This window comes from Bos taurus, chromosome 18, assembly GCF_002263795.3.
Source record: "Bos taurus isolate L1 Dominette 01449 registration number 42190680 breed Hereford chromosome 18, ARS-UCD2.0, whole genome shotgun sequence".
NCBI lineage: Eukaryota > Metazoa > Chordata > Mammalia > Artiodactyla > Bovidae > Bos > Bos taurus.
This window is the reverse complement of record NC_037345.1, coordinates 19,123,597-19,142,898: the sequence shown is the minus strand read 5'-3', so window position 1 is coordinate 19,142,898 and position 19,302 is coordinate 19,123,597. Positions and strand designations below refer to the sequence as shown.

Genomic DNA, 19,302 nt, shown 5'->3' with positions numbered 1-19,302 from the left:
TTTCTGACAATTCATAGCTGCATAATGTTCAATGAGAATCGCCAAGTTTGATTGCCTCTGTATGTTTCATGATTAACATACTACCAGTAGACTAGCTTCTAACTGCAATTCTACTAAGAGCAGGGAGAAGGTGATGCTGATGCTGCTAACTATAAGAATTTATCAATTAGTTGACATCAGCCATTAGGTGCTACTTCTTTGAGGTAAAATAAAGGTTGCTTAAGATTATTTTTAAGATGTAAAAGTTGAATGATCTGTTTCTGATTACAGAGTCATGAAGTTAGATCAATTATACCACCTTAAAACTGGAAGAGATCTCATGAGGTATCCAGCAAGAATCCTCTCCACAATATATTAGATTATATTAAAATGACCAACTTTTACTAAAAGGCTTCTAGTTGAAACCAGGCTCTCACTCAAACAGGTAGCAGTTTATTATACTTTCTGACTCTTGCAATTATTAGAAAGGGTTAAAATAGACAAGTAATGAAAAAGTGAATGATAATAAAAGGTACCCCATACTCATATATTTCTAGAAATGAAAATCTTTAAGTATTTTTATTTGGGGGTAAGGAAAGATATCCTATTAATAACAATTCCATAATATAAAAATCAAGTTCCAAAAACGCATCTTGAAGCTTATATTTATATCCTCATAACTGAATATGTCTTAGAAGCTCTGCCTTAACAATATATAAAACACAAAGAAAACCTACCTGGGATGATGTCATTGATATGCAAGAGAATTGTACTTTCAACACTTGCAAAACTACAAAGCTGCACTCCATCAAATCTTCCATCCCAGTTGCCAATAGGATTATCCTAGAAATTAACAGAATAAACTTTAAAATCCTCCTCAATAAAACAAATATGAAGGCATATTTTCCACAAGAGGATCCTCTAAAAAATGATATCCAAGAATAATCAAGCCACAGAAACCCACCTGGGGAGCAAAGGATCAAAAGTGTTCATCATACTTGACTAGACAATAAATAGTCTATATATACATCTGCACTGGTAGATGCAGTAATCATACACCGTTTCACCCAGAAAGTGGCCCCTAATTAACCCTAGCTTGCTCTATTCACTCCTTCACATTCCCTGAGCACTTACATAAATGTTCAATTTGAATTCCTGTATAGATAGGAAATTTTTTCTATAGACAGAAAGTCTATTTTTTTCTTTTGTCATTGAATGTCACTGGGTATGCAAGAATTCTCTTCAAAATGGAGATCTTCATATTAATTACTTTATATTCCAGTCTAGCACCAACTTGTCCAGTGCTGTTCATGGAGCTAGATTAAGAAGACAGTCCAGTCAGACAACTGCCCTGAGCGCCAATGTGGACAGCATTCTAAATAGCACTGGAAATAGAAGGAGATGAACACTATTGCATTAGCCAGAACTTTCCTTTCAAGGACTACACTAGAGGGGTTTGGAATGAATGCTTGCATAAGCCAACTGGAAGACAGAGGCGGGGGAGAAGCTGGTAGTGCAATGGCTCGGCAGACGCCCCAAGTAAACAAGATGCTACCTACACTGCCATCTAAGGAGAAGAAGGCCTAAATGGCTTTTGCCAAGTTTGAGGCCTAAATGACCTAAAGCAAAAGGAAACTAACTCCAATGACCTATGGCCCTCTTTCTCCAATGCTCCCCCTGCTCAGCCCACACTCTCTTTTCTAAATAAGTTCTGAATATTTAAAGAATAATGGTTTAAAATGTGTTTTTATTTCTAGCTATCCCGAGGGACCTACGTATTTAACTCTGGCTCTAACTTTTCACATGGTAAATGTTCAGTAAGTGTTTACCTAAACGACAGAGTGAGGTTTATCTAACTAATGGGTATCAAATAGAATTTCCTTGGATTTCCAAGCAAAGTGTAAGAGAAACTTACACTAGAGCATTCATATCCTACCCAAAGTATAACTGAATAGATAAAAATAATCACTAAAAACACCATGAACACAAAAGTCTATTACTCACAACCTCTCCCAATTCTTGCTGGTGTTTAATAATTCCATATGAATTTTCTTCATTATACCTAACAAATTCTTGTTCATATTTTCAATCTATGATAAAAAATGTTCTCAAGCCTTTTTCTTCTCCTCCTCTTAATCCCACATGTACTGTCCAATTTGCCATATTGAGATGTATTCATTATTAACAATTATGACTGTAAGGTAACATTAACAATGAGTGACACAAATGAAAATACAAATACTGTATGATTCCACTTATATGAGGCACAGAGAATAAGCAAATACACAAAGACAGAAAGAATTCTGCTTGTCAGAAGAACACTGGCTGAGAGGAGTGAGTAATAGGGTGTTATTGTTTAATAAGTACAGAGTTTCATTTTGGGTTGAAGAAAATGTTCTGGAGATGAATAGCGGTGATGGGTGCACAACAATGTGAAAGTACTTAATGTCACTTTAAAATGGCTAAATTGGTAAATTTTATGTTTCATAAATTTTACCACAATAAAAAAAAAAAAACTTTTTTGAGTGAAATACACTCTATGAAGGCACTGAATTGTCTTTCCTCTAAAGCAATGTGCTGTTCCTCTATTCAGGCATTTTCCGTAAGTGACTTTTACACTAAATCATTAAAATCAGAGCAGTCAGTAAAATTCAGCAAAATATTACAAAAAGAGAAACACAGATTACAAAAAAAAAAAAAAGCCTTTTCAAAATAAAGAAAACTAAGACATAATGCAATATATTCTGGTGGGGTTTTTTTCTGTTTATTACACAGCAAATTTGGCAAAACTAATACAATTATGTAAAGTTTAAAAATAAAATAAAATAAAAAATAATAATAATAATAATAAATAAATAAATAAATAAAATAGGAACTTCAAAAAATAAAAATAAAAATGCTTTCTTAAAAAAAAAAATAAAATAAAATAAAGACTGAAAACATTATTTTCGTTTATTCAGACTGGAAAAATGAATAACTATAATTCTACAACTAGACTCCTATCCCGTATCAACATTCCTTTACGAAAGATAAATTAGAACGAGGTCTTTAAATTACTCCAAAGTAGTCTATTTTAAGTATTCAAAGTGTTTAATCTGTACCTAAATTGGTTATAAAACTAACAGATATATACAACAAAGACAATATAATTCAAAATTTCTTACCATGTCCACACCAACAAAATATCCTAAGCTTTCTTTGCCTGGCAAAACATCACAGAATATAACCGTTCCAGATTCTATAGTTTCTCCAAGCTTCAAAGAAACTCTGGAGTTTATTTCCAGAGGGGGAAGTTCAACCTGCATTGTATCCACTGGACCTGCATAATCACTTTCCAATCCAGTGTCATCATCTTCTATGAGTTCTAGCTTGTCCAACGCAACAAATACTCCACAATCTTCATCACATTGAAAAAGCTGCTTCCCTTGATATACGCCATCAGTGAAACCTTGGCCACGACCTTCTTCCTAGTTTTTAAATGAGAGAAAAAAAAAGTGAGTGACTAATAGAGAAAGATGATCCCTAAGAAAAAAGATGCATTCTTTGGACTTCAGAGAAATCACTGAACAAATTCTAAGTGACACATATAAGAAATATAATTATTAGCAGTTACCATTGAATATAGGGTGTTCAAAAAATAAGGAAGAAACTGTATCGGATGCTGAAATAAAATTACATGATAATTTTAAATGATAACTCTACTGTGAGAGAGCTTGGGCTGGATTTCACATTGTGGTTTTAACAAAAATTTTGTCATAAAAAGAAAAACTTACTTTAACAGTAGTGTTGTCTCCATTTATTGAGCACATACTATGTGCCAGTCACCATGTTAAATCCTGAATCAATATATCACAAAAACACTGCAAGTTGTGTATTAATATCACTATTTCACAGATGAGGATGCAGATTTAGAAAACAGTTTGGTTACTCAGCTAGTAAATGGCATAGCTGGGATTCAATTCTCCAATTGTTTTACAATTGCTGCTTAAAAAACTTAAAAAGCAAACGAGGCATGAAATTGTATTTGCAAGAATGTCAAAATGTAACTAACATTTAAATTCTTGAGAATGTTAATTTTGGAAACATTATCACAGAGTTCTTGGTTTTCTTTTCAGTGCAAACAAATGTCAACATGATTTTCACATATATTATCAGGGACAACTATAAGCTGGTTGAAATTGCTACAACTTATATATCCAAATTTTGTTACTTAATAGTATACTTTAAGAAAAGCAAAGAAACCTACCATGATAATGTCACAGGATAATTAACAATTTTAAGTAATTTGTTTACAATTGCTAAGAGTTCATTTTTAATATTCAAAGATAGGAAAGTCTTCAATAACTACATGATCTATTTGTGTATTTCCTACTATACGTAGTTTTTCAAAGTTTTCAAAGCATCATCTTTGTATCATCTTAATCTACCATTAGAAAGTAAATCCTCAGGATTACGAACATTAAAAAATATAGAATTCTGGGAAAACTTATTTTGCATTCAAAAAAGGAAAAAGAAAAACGTATGTGCACACAGACACAGACACACATAAATACACAGCCCACTAAAATGACTTATCAAACTTACCAGTAATTCTACTCCAAAGAATATTCCCGATACTGTCCTCTCTGCTAATAAAGGTCCTCTGAAGCGCACAACTCCAGGAAATTTTTCTTCCCCAGATCTCAGCTGGACTTTCACAGGGCAGCCCACATCTATTTGGAGGCCTTTACTTAGTCTGTTTCTGTTTTTAAACAAGCTGAACCTCTCTTCACAATTGGTAATTGCCAAAAGTAACTCTGTGAATTTCTCATTTATTTCTACAACATCCTTTTCATCAACAAACAGAACTGCATGTGGTTGCTCTAGAATTTTTAATCCAATCTGATTTTTCTTGCCTTTGGCAGAAGGAATCCTCGAAAGCCCCACAGAACGGTCTTGGATATTCTGTCCTATACTTCCCTTTGGTACTTTAAGGAGTTTTTGTGTTTGTTTGTCTGTAACACTGCATTCTTGAAGAAGCAAATAAAAAATCCGCTCTTCCCAGTAGGGTGAAGTAACTTTTTCTTGGCTCCATAAGCCCGAACTCATTGTGATATTAACTCCAAAATATTAACTCAAAAAAAAGGGAATTACTAAGTGTGTAGTAAAACCACAAGAGATAAATTCATTGGCAGTCCCAAAGCATGTTTTTAGCAATTTGGTGTCCATGCTGTAAAAAGACAGCAAATCAAAATGCCTGGAGGACAAGCAAAGAGAAACTTTACACTTCACTCTACATGAGCTAAAATTAAGGTCAAAGACTTTTTAAATTCTTCATTCAGCTAGTGAAAACACACACACATACACATAATGATATACTTTCAAAAATATCTGGAGAGGTTAAAAGACATACTATATTACTTATATCTACTGTAATACTGCATATTTAATAAAGGAGATTCAATTGTAAATTATCTCCAAAGACAATACAATAATGTTTGTTTCCAAGGCACTGAAATTTATGAACTCAGATTCTAGTAAAATATAATCTTATATAAATATTCTGACATTTTTAAAGTTTAAAAAGTAAAATTAATAGACTCTGCCTAACTTAAATGAATAAGCTGCTGTATTTGGGCAAAACACACAAATCAAAAAGGCTATTATTTCTATACAAGTAGTTTAAGTAAAAAGTTACCCATCACAATTATGTTGAACATTTTTATCAATAAAAATATCATCAAATCACATTCTAAAACTTCAACCACAATTCATTTATCTGTGTGCCATGTTTTGATAATGGAACATTTTATCTAACTCAGCTTCATTTTCTTATCTTACACATTTTATCCTTAATAAGCAAATGTTAATCATATTAATCATAGCTATCATTTAATCTCTCTCAATCATAAAGATCAGATATTATAAATCTGCTTTTATTAACAATGTCTTAAAAATCAATTTTGTAGCCATCAAAACTTGGACTACTACATAAGGAAGAAATATAACTGCAGTATAGTATCAAGCATAAAATGTTTTTATACCACAAGTTTAACTATGTAGACAAGGAAAAAAAGATTGTTTCTTTCTCACTTTCAAATTTTCATTTGAAATTTTTACAAGGATATTCATTTTTCACAATTAAAATAGCCTTCTCAACCCTACTTGAATCACAGGTTTAAAACTATACAATTTCATCAATTCAAGTAGACTATAATTCATTATGTTAATTCATTATCTTACTGAAAACAATGGTTCTTAGGTATTCTCTGTCACATGCATGTGGCTATTTGCTTTCTAAATACAGTATTTATTCCATCCTCCTGTGAGGAGGTGATATTCATTTCCATTATTTGGGCTAACAGCAGCAGGTGACAGCAATATCATATTCATCTATTTTATTCTTGGAGTTAAAAAATAAATATTCCTAAAACTAAAGAACCAAATTTAAAGTTTAGCCATTTAACTTAATGATTAAATACATAACCTGGCAAATCTACACACAGAATAGTATTTCTTTTATAACACATTGGTAGTTGATGAGGTTTTCCTATAATGTAAAGTTTTTATTAATAAAAAGGCCCTCTACAAGCTAGAATGAGGCATGAAGACTGCCCGAGACAGGGTAAAGGGCTTTGCTGTTCTTCAAATCAACATCACTGAAATATATGCACAACATTTAGTGAGGGCGGGTAGCATAAAGTGGTTTTCTCTTTTTCTATAATGTGTTTGCCTTAATTCCACTTGAGGGCACTACTTCAGCAGAAACAGGATCAATTTACATTTGCCACTTATATAAGACACCTGTGGAAACCCTTGGCGCCATATAAACAAAACTCCTGCGGTGAGCTACCCAAACAGTGACCCAAACCTTAATTTGGCTCTATTCCTTAAAAGTTCCCAAATGCAGTATTTGTTATTGCAGACTAAAATTCTTTTTAAATGTCAGCATTTTCAACAAGGAAATAGTCTCAATTTTATCTTGAGCACTGAGTTACCAACATAAATGTAAATCATTGTATGTGGCTGTCACTATGAAAAGATGTTTGTCTCTTTGCTAAGAGGTTTTATATTACGGTTTTTCTGAGTTCCTGCTTCTTCCTTCCTTAGATTTACACTCTACCATTTTCCCTTGCCATCAGCCATCTTCTGTGGTTTCCTGCAACATGCACTTGACTTCTTGTACAGCCTTCCAGCTTACTATTTCTAATCAGTTCTGAGAAGCCAGGTAATGAAATATGGTTGTGTGTTTAAAAAGATAAAACAGTAACAAAAAGAGGAATACATAAATTCTGAACAGGTCTTTAGCAGTAAAGCACATAGGCTTTATTTCACAGGCATTATTTCTGTTGCTCCAGGTAGGATGAGATGGTCAAAAAGCAACTCCTAAAAAAGTGAAGTTGCATTGTTCTTTTTCAAATATATTTAAATTTTTTTGGTCAAAATTATTTTTAAAGTATGGCAATTCTGTTTTGAAAGGAATTTTTTTTAGTTCTAACAAATTATGCCTTCAAATATTAAAATTCTTTGAATCTTAATAATTAGTATATGCCAACAATTCTTGTTGGATTGATTCTCCAGCTTCATAATCCATGTCACAATTTAAAATAAAAACTACCAGTGCTAATGGAATATTCCAAGACAAAACTAAACTACTATATGGAAGGCATTAGGACACCCTATTTCAAATCAATTTGATTACAAAAGGTTTTTTGCAAATCATTTCAGAGACAGTACACAGTTAAACCAACTACTTTGGTTTATAAGAAGGTTGTGGGCAATTTAACAACAGTTATTATGAACCATATTTTAAAGTGAACTACACAAGGAGCAGTAACTTTTTTCTGACTTGCATTAGCATAAGTAAGAGTGAACAAACTCATTAATAGTAGTTGTCATGTTAGACAACCAGACCAGCCAAAGTGAAAGTTATAAAATATTTAAAAAGCATTATCCAAAAACCACATTATCCCAAAATGTGGTTTTTCCTCTTTTAAAGAATACATGAAGAAAGAATAGGTTTGGAACTATCATATTAAAAACTAATTCTGATTGTAACTGATAAAGTTAAACGGAAAATTTTATGGCTCTACTAGAGGTATATAAGACAAATTTAATGATCATTAATATCTCAGTAAACTGGCATTACTGGAGAAGGAAATGGCAACCCACTCCAGAATTCTTTCCTGGGAAATCCCATGGACAGAGGAGTCTGGCAGACTGTGGTCTACGGGATATCACAGAGAGTCAGACACAACTGAGCAGGAGCGTGATACTGGCCTTACAGCAGAATATGCTAATAGAGACTGTTCTCCCACTGAAGGAATGAACACGATGCCCACATTCTTCTTTCACTGGGACAAGCACGACACTGAACCCCAAGCAGTAAAAACTGACTCAAGACGGCATAAGATTTAAATCACATTGTCAGTGAGTTCTTTATCAATCAAGGTTTGTTAGCTTAGTATTTTTATGCACTCAGCACAGCGGTCGAAACTGAAAAATACAGAAGATTCAAGATATGACGGCTGCCCTCATTTTTGTTCTTATTACTTTTCAGGCCTAACTGTTTAAAAATTACCTCTAACAATATACTGTACTTCACTTTGAAACAATTCATCTTAATACCATTGTACTTATTTCAGGCTGGAAAACTGAGTAATACTATAAGTGCTGAATGAACATTCTCAAAGAGTTGTAATACAGTAATATTTTTAACCCTGAAGCCATACTGAATAGGACTTTCTTTTGACATTTCAGAAGAGGTTCAGGTCACACAGATTTGAAAATATACATGGTTACCTAAGCTTGTTGATGGGCCTGGATCCTGAGCAGAGGAAAATTTAATTGTATTACAATAAAGTCATTAAACCAAGACGATGGTGGAAAGGCACAAATATCAGCTTCCTATCAAGTGCAACGAAAAGATGATCAAGAAATAAGTTTTACATGAATATACTAAAGGTCCAAATTAGTTCTAAAAGATAATATACAGCACAGATGAACAACAATAACTACATAAAACTGACAACAGCTAATTTATCTAGAAGAAACAATGTCATTTTGAGTCTGAAGTTATCAGGTTACTGTTCAAAGAACTCCACTAAAGAAAACAAAAACATACAATTCAATAACATTCTGCATCTCCTGAGATATCTGGACTTGTTTTAAAAACAAGGGGCTATATAAATCAGAATAAAAATTACAATACCAAAAGCTGCCCATAATTATAAATGGCAAAGAAGCATGGAGGTTAGTGTGAATACCCTCCAAAAAAGAAGATATACAGGACTTTTTCCAAATTCTTCTAGATAACTAGAATAATTATCATTTTAAAAGAGAATATTTCTCACTGAAAGACCAAGTTTATACATTCCTAAACAGCAGAGATTGCAGAAAAGTGACCAGGCCAAAGAAGAGTCAGTTTTCCTCAGAGTTTAACTTGTGATCCAAGAACACACATATTCAGTCCCTAAAACAAGTGGGATTTATGAGCTTTAAAACAAAGTCTGCCTCCCACATCTACATATTCATATCAAAAGAACCAGGGACACTCTGGTCTCACCAGAGTTAAACCTGGCCACTGCACTTCCAAACTGTGAATTCCCAAAGTCCTTCATCTTTATATTTCCACTGCCCAAACAAGGGCCTGACAGTATGTTAGACATTCAGTACAGGAGAAATGAATGAATGATTTGGTTAACTCAGGTGATAATAGTGAAAGCCAAATTTCCATTTCCTCATCCTAATCATTTAAGTGATAAAAAGCTTCTTTAAAAAGAAGACTCAGGAGTTGAGTATTTAACAGTTTTTACCTAATCTCCTAAATAAATAATAATTCTAATTCTCTGACTCTTTATGCCACTTCATTGTTATACACTTAAGTGGAAATAAATAAGGAAAATTTCACAAACAGAACTTGTTTTGAGGTTCATTTGAAACTGGGTTCCTAGATCCTCACACCATGTCGGATGTCTACGTGTGGTTGTAGAATTCTGTAAAACCAAAGACAATACCCTGACAAATTTAAGATTACCTAGTGAAAACAAGGAACAAAATACTGAAAGTTTGATGAATAGAATAATTACTCCTGTCTTCTTATGTAGACTTCCTTAAACAAAATCACAATTCAAGCAGTCCAGATCAAACAAGCGCCCTGATCTTACCAGCTCTTCACAAAAGTTACCCTCCAAAGAAAGGCTTCTTCCAAAGAGTACTGTACAATTTTGTAGCCGAACATTAGAGAATGTTCTGGGTATTATCAACATTCACAGTATATGAATTTCCACAAGAATTTTCAGCAAATCATTTTCACCTAATATTGTGCTAGTTCAAATCCACCCACTACCCAGTAGGGAACTGGCAAGCTAAATTCTTAAACCATTCAGTCTCCTCGGGGCGTGAGGGGGTGTGCAGAAAACCAACGCTTGAATGAACACCCTCTCTCAAGGCCTGGATTTTTCTCCAGGAGCCAATGACTGCAAAAGGAACAATCTTATTAAGATCCCTATTAGCTCTAAATCAAAAGCAAAGCAGGCAATGCTCCTTAGTTAAGCTAGCCATATAACTTTCCAGGGAGCATGGGGAGAGGATGGGGGCAGGCGGGATGGGGGTTGAGAGATTGAAAGGCTTGGTGGCTGGAAGACGACAATCATCCTAAAACATGCAAATGCCACGGGGCGGAATAGAAAAGATGCCAAGTACATGAATAACTGGGCAGCTGACCCGGCTGAGAACCAAACCCAGGAACACCATCGTCCGTCAGGACTTCACGATTTCCCCAGAGATCGTTAAAATGACAATAAGGCGGGGGGCGGGGGGGGGGGGGGCGGGGGGCGGGGGGCGGTTGGGGAGGAGGAGGAAAAGAATGAATACCTTGCTTCAACAGAGCGCACCTTTCAACTAAAGAACTCCAGGTTGTTGTGTAAAAGCATTCTCACCCTGGAAAGGGGGAAACTGAAAGAAAAAGCATAACACGCCATTAACGAGGCCAGAACCCCGACTGCTCTTCCTGGACGGGAGCCACACACTCCAAAACCGATCAACCGATACACCCCCAAGGCACCGATGGTAAGATTACAACCCCGCGCTCTCGATGCCAACCCGGGCCGTCGGATGCCTCAGTTTCCCGATCTGTAAATGGGGGGCTCAAAAAGATAGATTTCTGCGTTGCTCCCACACCAAGTCCTCGCTTCTCGTGAGGTCCCGGCGGCGGTGACCACGCTCCCACGACTCAGGAGCCCTTTCAGGAAGGCCTGGGGAGGTGGGGAAGCCCAGGCTGACGTCAGCTGGCTCAGCACCCCGCGGGCCTGGCCGGCTAAGGGCCGGGGCAGGTAACGGGTCGGCGACCAGGGCCCGACGGCCGCGGTGGCAGCTCGAGGCGCCCAGAGGCCAGAGAAGGACGCCCGAGGGGCAGGGTCACCCGTCGCTCGGCCGCTCGCTCACTCACTCACCTCGCGGGGCGGGGCGTCGCCCCTTCCCCAGTCTCTCTAGCCCGCTTCCCCGGCTGGCCCTGCCGTCCCACACCCACCGCCCTAGTATTTACCTCAGACGCGAGGGCCCCCGCGCAGCCAAACCTGCTACCTGGGCCCGCCCCCACTTGCCCCGCCTCTGAACCGCCCAGGGAGGGAGGGAGTGAGCGGGGGCGGAGGGGCAACAGCCGCCCCAACCAATCGCAGCCCGGGCTGCATTCCGGCGCACGCCCTGATTGGGCCGCCCTATGGTAGACCTTCCTCCAATGGCTGCCGGCCCGGGGCGGACTGAAGGGACTTTCCGCTCCGTCAAGCTCGGTCGAGCCAAAGGGAAAGTGGAGGGGCGGGGAAGAGAAGAGAGGGGATGCGGGCGGGGACCTCTGACTGATTGGACGAAAGAAATCTGGGGCCGCAGCACCATTGGCTGGCACTGGAGCCGGGGCGGGGTGCTGGGCATCTCTCTGCTCCACCTCCCAGGCCTGGGTCTTGGCTTTGGCTTAGCTGTCAAAACTCCTATAGCTTGAGTTTGTAGCTGGAGTGGGAAGCAGCACAGAAGCGAGCTAGGAATAGGATTTCAAGATTCCATGAAAAAGCAAAGCTTTAGAATGAGACCTAAGTTTGAATCCTTTGCGCTTTCAGTTAGTAGCCGCTTGATTTGGGGAACTCATAACCACTCTGAGCCTCAATTTCCCCATCTGTAAAATGGAGACAATCGGATTGCCTGTCTTACAGGATGGTTGTGAAAAATCGTATGTAAAGTTCCTGACGCAGCAGGAACTCAGTAATGTTAAACCTTTTCCTCTCAGATTCTGCCTGCGGCCCCTGCTGTTTCTGAACCTCCATTGCGACCTATCCTAGTATGGAGGGAGGTCTCCCTGAGGTGATGGAGAAAGAATTTCCACACGCGGCCTCCTGTGGCTCTGCACCCCTGGCCACCAGCCAGGACTTGGGGTGTAGTTAAAGATCCTTCAATTAGAAGGGAGGTTTCTGAATCCCAAAAGTGCTCAAAATATTTAAGGAAGTGCTTTTTATAATCAGTCCCAGAGCTTTGCAGCATGCCTTGCTGTACTGGATACTCCTGTTAATTAATTTCTTCTCCTTTGACATTTTAAGTACCAATTATAGGAGAAGGTGATTAATACTGAGGAAGGAAGACATGTGGGGTGTGTGTTTGTGTGTGTGTGTGTGTGTGTGTGTGTGTATTTAATCATGAGAGGGAAAACTTCCTCAGTGGAAAGTGACATTTCTGAAGATCTGGGGAATTTAAACCAGTTAGTCCCTAAAATAAGTCACATGAGTGACTTATTATTAACAGTCCTGGCAAACAGGCCACCCATCTCTCTTGCCATAAGCACCCAGAATGAAATGGACATCTTTTTAAAACCTCAATCCACTCTTGTCCCTCCTTGGTCCATCCTTATTTGTCCACATGATCACAAAGAAGAAGAAAGCAATAAAATGGAAATCTAGAGGTTTAACTCTTAAGTGTGGCTTCAGGCAACACTGTTCCCTAGATCGAGATTCTCAAAAAAAAAAAAAAGTCAACAGGACTCAGAAATCACAGTCTGGCTGTCTGGAAGAAAAGTACAGCCTGAGGGCTGTTTTTGCTTTATCCATACAGTGAGGAGGAGGCAGTGGAGTGGGGGATAAAGACTTAACCCTTTTAGACAGGACAAGCACTGGCACTTCTCCAGTTTGCCACACTCCTCACCACTCCCTATTTGATCCTCCTGGCACTTACACTGTCTGCCAGCTCCTAAAGGCATTTGGATTTGCTGCTGTTGACCTAGAACATTTTTGTGTCCTTTTTTTTTTTTTAATTGTATTTATTTTTGGCTGTGCAAAGTCTACATTGCTGTGTGGGCTTTCCTCTAGTTGCAGAGAGCAGGGGCTACCCCCTAGTCGCGGTACACAAGTTTCTCCCTGTGGTGGCCTCTTTTGTTGTGGAGCATGGGCTCTAGGGCATGCCAGTCTCAGCAGCTGCAGCTCCTGGACTCTAGAACACAGGCTCAATAGTTGTGGCACAAGGGTTTAGTTGTTCTTTGACAAGTGGGATATGCCCTACCAGTGATCGAACTCATGTCTCCTGAATTAGCAGGCGAATTTTTTAACCACTGAGTCATCAGGGAAACCCTTCACGTCCTGATGATGGCAGTTAATGCTGCTGAGCCCTAGGAGGCTTCAGGAAGGCTTTCTTCCCTACCAGCAGTGGTCAGCCCTCCTATCACAGATTCCCTGAATCAGACACTGGCAGAGCTCAAATTCATCCAAGAGACAGTCTTCTAAGCCAGACCAGATAAATAGGGCTTATCCCAGTTACCATTTTCCATCAATTGGTAATGACCCCTAGAATATTGTGTTGAAAATAATTCTTAAGCTGTATTCAGGCTCACAGGGAAGAGAAAGGCCGCCAGGGGATGAAATGAATAGTGTCACGGTGCTATTATTTGCAGTCCTTGCTAAGCCAGCCTCTCATTTTGCAAATGGGAGAAAACATGTCAACAGTCACCCATGAGATGAGCTGGGACCCTGATTCTCCTAATTGCAAGCCAGGGCTCTATCTCTATTTAAATAGATTCTCCAACTGATATGCCCATCCTCTCTGCCTTCCAAACCCTCCTTCATTTAAGGCTTAGTCAGAATCCACCTGCTTCCCAGGGTCTTTGCCAATGGCTCCAGGCCCCACTGATCCCCTCTGTTATCTACCCACCACCCACAGCCTCTTCCATTCAGCCTGGCCCTGGCTTCAGGCAACTGGTGGTTGAGTTACTGAGCCAGTAGCCGGAGACACAGTGGTGTAAGAGAGAGATGCCAGCCTCGCTTGCCCTTTGGCAAGGAAGACAGACCTTAAAGTAATAATTACACAATCACTTAATTGGGGAGACTAGAAGAAACCTCAGAAGGAGAACTGCTCTAAGCACACGTCAAAGGTGACTGGGCATTCAGGGAAAACCTGTTTGAGGAAGTCATCTTTAAGACGAGGTGGGGGACTTTCCTGGTGGTGCAGTGGGTAAGACTCCGCCTGCCAATGCAGCGGACACGGATTCGATCCCTGGTCCAGGAAGATTCTGCAGACAGCAGAGTAACTAGACCCGTGTGCCACACTACTGAGCCCACATTCTAGAGCCCGAGAGCTGCAACTACCGAAGCCCTCAGGCCTAAAGCCTGTGCTCTGCAACAAGAGAAGCCCCCACAGTGAGAAGCTCCCACATCGCAACAAAGACCAGTGTAGCCAAAAATAAAAATAAACAATTCTAAAAAGACAAAGTAGGAATGGTGACTGGTAGTCAAGGTGAGGGGAGCGCCCCAAGCAAAGGAACCATGTACATGACATATTAGAGGAACTGGGGGAAGGGGAGGCAGAGCACAGAAAGTGTGGACAAGAAAGAGCCAGTCAGGCAGGACCTAGTGAGCCATGACCAAGAGGTAGCTAGTCTTTAACTCAAGAGCACTGGGAGCTCTCTGAAGGGTGTTAAACAGGGTGGTAACTGTAATTGGAAAAGACCCTGATGCTGCGAAAGATTGAAGGCAGGAAAAGGGGACGACAAAGGATGAGATAGTTGGATGGCATCACCGATTCAATGGACATGAGTTTGAGCAAGCTCCGAGAGATAGTGAAGGACAGGGAAGCCTGGCGTGCTGTTGTTTATGGGGTCACAAAGAGTCAACATGACTTAGCAACTGAACAACAACAACTGTAATTCTACACTGTCTTGCACACTTCTCTATTGTGCACAGCAGGACCCAACAATAAACCACTGAATTGAATGGAGCTCTCTCCCCCAGGAGCTGGGACCCCCCTGGTCACCAGGTAGGGACCTATGACTAAGAGTAACACCCAGTCAGGACTCAACAAAACCTTCTCACAGCACTGGTCATGGTGATTCATGAGACCTGCCCCAAACTGCTGCCCACAGGCTACCCTCTACTTCCAGCCTCACCAAGTTCAGTGTAAACTTTACAGTCTATTTGCACAACCCAAGGCGAACTCTTGATATTCCACACTGCCACGGTAATCCTTCCATCTCCCCCATCTCAGTAAATGGAAACTTCCAGTTTTTTGTCCAGCCTCCCATGGGTCCAGTCATTTCCCCACTACTCCTGTGAACATGTGCAAGAGACATCACTTTGCCAACAAAGGTCCATATAGTCAAAGCTATGGTTTTTCCAGTAGTCATGTATAGATGTAAGAGTTGGACCATAAAGAAAGCTGAACACTGAAGAATTGATGCTTTTGAACTGTGGTGTTGGAAAAGACTCTTAAGAGTCCCTTGGACTGCAAGGAGATCAAAGCAGTCAATCCTAAAGGAAATCAACCCTGAGTATTCATTGGAAGGATTGATGCTGAAGCTGACACTCCAATACTTTGGCCACCTAATGCAAAGAGCCAACTCATTGGAATAGATCCTGATGCTGGGAAAGGTTGAGGGCAAGAGAAGAAGTGGGCAACAGAGGATGAGATGGTTGGATGGCATCACCGACTCAATGGACATGAGTTTGAGAAAACCTCAGAAGATACTGAAGGACAGAAAAGCCTGGCGTGCTGCAGTCCACGGGGTCACAAAGAGTCGGACATGACTGACAGAACAGCGACAGCAACAAACCATGAGGCTAAGCGGGACAAGGTGTCCCCACAGGCAAAGACACCCTACCAGTGCTTTTTCCTTGATAAACCAGCATGGTGTTGCAATCATGGCTGAGTCAAGAGCCCTCCATCTCAGGGATGTGCTTCTCTCTTAGTGAGGGCAGACTCTAGACATAACTGAGTAGGGGTCCCCAACCCAAGTACGGGCCTGTGGCCTGTTAGGAACTGGGCCGCACAGCAGGAGATGAGTGGTGGGAGAGCAAGCAAAGCTTCATCTGAACATAAGCAACACACTTAGGGTGTCACTGTCTCCCATCACCCCCAGGTGGGACTGTCTAGTTGCAGGAAAACCAAGCCCAGGGTTCCCACTGATTCTGCGGTATTGTGAGGTATGTCATTATTTCATTATATATCACAGTGTAGTAATAATAATAAAAATAAAGTACACAATAAATGTAATGCCCTTGAATCATCCTGAAACCAGCCCCCACCATTCCTGCTGCTGCTGCTAAGTCACTTCAGTTGTGTCCTACTTTGTGCGACCCCACAGACGGCAGCCCACCAGGCTCCGCTGTCCCTGGGATTCTCCAGGCAAGAACACTGGAGTGGGTTGCCATTTCCTTCTCCAATGCATGAAAGTGAAAAGTGAAAGTGAAGTCTCAGTCATGTCCGACTCTTAGCGACCCCATGGACTGCAGCCCACCAGGCTTCTCTGTCCGTGGGATTTTCCAGGCAAGAGTACTGGAGTGGGGTGCCATTGCCTTCTCCACCCCACCACTCCAGTTGTGGAAATATCGTCTCCCACAAAACCAGTCCCTGGTGCCAAAAAAGGTTGGGGACCGCTGCAACTGAACATTCTCTCTGGGGGCTTTTACTCCCATTACCTAAAAGCTCTCTCATAAAATAAAAGGGATTAAAATGCTTTAATCATCTTTAAACGAATCCAACTGAACTATAAATCCATGCTTCCCATCAGAGTTATTTGCTGTTATTGATAACAAATGAGTTCTGTGTGATTTAGAAAGCACACAGAGAGTGAAAGGGTTTCATGCTCTCCACTGAGATCTTTGTGCTGCATCTGGAGTCTCATTTTGAGCAGCAGACACATCAGGAATAATCCCAGGTCCCAGGCAGCCTTCCTCTCCTCAGGAAAAAGATACTAGAAGTGTCGGGGGAAAAAGTGACTCATTATGATGATCTACCTTTTATTTCTGCTTCTTTTCAGCAAATGAATTCTCCCCTCATTCAACACATATTTGAGGACTTCCCTGGTGGCTGAGTGGTAAAGAATCACCTGCCAATGCAGGAGACATAGGTTCCATCCCTGGGCCAGGAAGATCCCCACATGCCACAGAAGAGCTAAGCCCATGTGCTACAACTATTGAGCCCATGCTCTAGAGCCCAAGAGTCGCAACTACTGAACCCACATGCCAAGCTACTGAAGCCTGAGTGCCCTAGAACCGGTGCTCCACAACAAGAGAAGCCACCGCAGTGAGAAACCCTCGCGCTGCAACTGGAGAGTAGCCCACACTCGCTGCAACTACAGAAAGCCCGAACACAGCAACGAAGACCCGGCACAACTGGAAATAAACGAAATATCTGAGCACCTACAATGTGCTAGCCATCATTCTGGATTCTGTGGACGCTGCAGTGAGCATGGCCTGAGTTCTCAAGGAGCTGACATCCTAGAGGAAGGAAGAAACCACGGTGATGAGCTAGTCATGCTAAGAAGACAGGGTTAAGCAGAACAGGGGAGAAGAGGGGGTCGGGGACTGCTATTTTAGGTAGATTGTTCAGGGAACAGCTCCCTTGATGAGGTGGCATGCGAACAAAGACAAGAAGTAAATGAGGAAGCCAGCCATGCTGCTGTCTAGGGAAGAATGTTCCCATAGTGGGGAACAGGCAAGCGTGAAGGTCTGGGAGCCGCAGTGCACTTGGCATTGTCAGGGAACAGTTGAGAGGCCATTGTGGCTGGAGTGCAGAGAATAGGGGTGTGAGTGATGGGGGTGAGGCCAGAGAAAGCTCAGGGGTGGTCCGGGCCATCAGAAGACCTTGACTTTCACCCAGCACTCAGTGGGAAGCCCTGAGGAGTTTAGATGAGAGCCCTGGCTCCCCTAACTTATGTTTTAATGGCTCACTCCAAGGGACAAGGGTCAAAGCAGAGAGACCAGTGAGTGATCAGGCAAAGGTGGGCCCCGAAGAAGCCCCTTGCTGCCTAGGGGTGGGGAGAGCAGGTGGGGAGGAGGAAGATGAGGAACTAATGGTGTCAAGAAAGAAGATCCAGATAAAGAAGAAGTGAAGTGAAGTCGCTCAGTCGTGTCCGACTCTTCACAACCCCATGGACTGTAGCCTATCAGGCTCTTCAGTCCATGGGATTTTCCAGACAAGAGTACTGGAGTGGGGTGCCATTTCCTTCTCCAGGGATCTTCCCCACTCAGGGATCGAAGCCGGGTCTCCCGTGTTGTAGGCAGATGCTTTTACCGTCTGAGTCTCCAAAGAAGAGATGCAGGGAATTCCCTTTCAGTCCAGTGGTCAGGACTCTGCACTTCTACTGCCAGGGGGCGGATTGCAACCGTCCAGAGAGGAAGGATTTTCAGATAATTGACAGGGGGACAGGCAGCACTTAGGGGTTGGATCTGTGGATTGTTCTGGACGTAATGATAAGTAGGATTAAATTTAGGGAGAAACAGGGAAATCTTGGGGACTCCAAAGAGCTTGGATTGCCAGCATGGCCAACTGTAGTCTCCTGCCATGTAATTCTTGGAGGGCAACTGCTCAGGTCAGTCCCTGTCTTGTTAACGACCTTGCTGCTTGCTGCCACCCAGGGCCCGAGGCCCCGAGTCCTCTCTGGTGCAGGCTGTACCCAGATATGTGCCCAACCGCCATGTGCCTCACGCACTGGGCTGCACCAATCTCCCAAGCAGGAAAGGAGGCGTGAAGATGTTGGTGCAATAATGACGCTGTATGTAATCTCAACTCAGCCCTCTTGGAATGGGATTCCGCCTCCCACATTTCTGTGGGGTGTATTCATTTCAGCATCTGGTTTTTGGCACTATAGATTTTGGGGGGGGGGGAAACACTCAGATTGACATTTTTTTTTTTCCTTCTAAGTTGATAGTGAATCTAATTAAAGTCTCAAGCTCTTTAAAAAATTCTGTTGCTCTGGTTCCTTTTTTTTCTGCATGGAAGAATTATATATTCTGAGCTATAAATCTGGAATCTGTCTGCTCAAGGATAAGCCAATGGCCACAAGCACACATCTTTCAGGTAACCTCCCTGTTGGAGAAT

At 41.1% G+C, this 19,302-nt stretch overlaps 1 protein-coding gene and 1 long non-coding RNA gene across 16 annotated transcripts in view; one reads left to right on the top strand and one right to left on the bottom strand.

Moving 5' to 3' along the window:
- The window catches only part of CYLD (CYLD lysine 63 deubiquitinase), a 73,001-nt gene extending 61,458 nt beyond the window's left edge, over nt 1-11,543 (bottom strand). For 2 of the 15 annotated variants that reach the window (XM_024978400.2, XM_015475763.3), the window contains exons 1-5: nt 11,504-11,543; nt 10,834-10,914; nt 4,564-5,215; nt 3,144-3,446; nt 717-822 (exon numbers count right to left, since the gene is read on the bottom strand). In XM_024978400.2, the coding sequence (XP_024834168.1) occupies nt 717-822; nt 3,144-3,446; nt 4,564-5,067 (913 nt within the window). In that variant the 5' untranslated portion in view covers nt 5,068-5,215; nt 10,834-10,914; nt 11,504-11,543. Of the gene's footprint in view, nt 1-716; nt 823-1,113; nt 2,847-3,143; nt 3,447-3,752; nt 5,216-10,833; nt 11,002-11,061 lie in introns of those variants that run through there. The other 13 variants (XM_059876837.1, XM_024978399.2, XM_059876838.1 and 10 more) reach the window with 13 other exon arrangements.
- LOC132342802 (uncharacterized) lies at nt 10,920-19,041 on the top strand. Its single transcript, XR_009491296.1, has 2 exons — nt 10,920-11,028; nt 17,240-19,041. It is a non-coding gene; the product is annotated as an uncharacterized lncRNA (long non-coding RNA).
- The last annotated feature ends 261 nt before the right edge of the window (nt 19,042-19,302 follow it).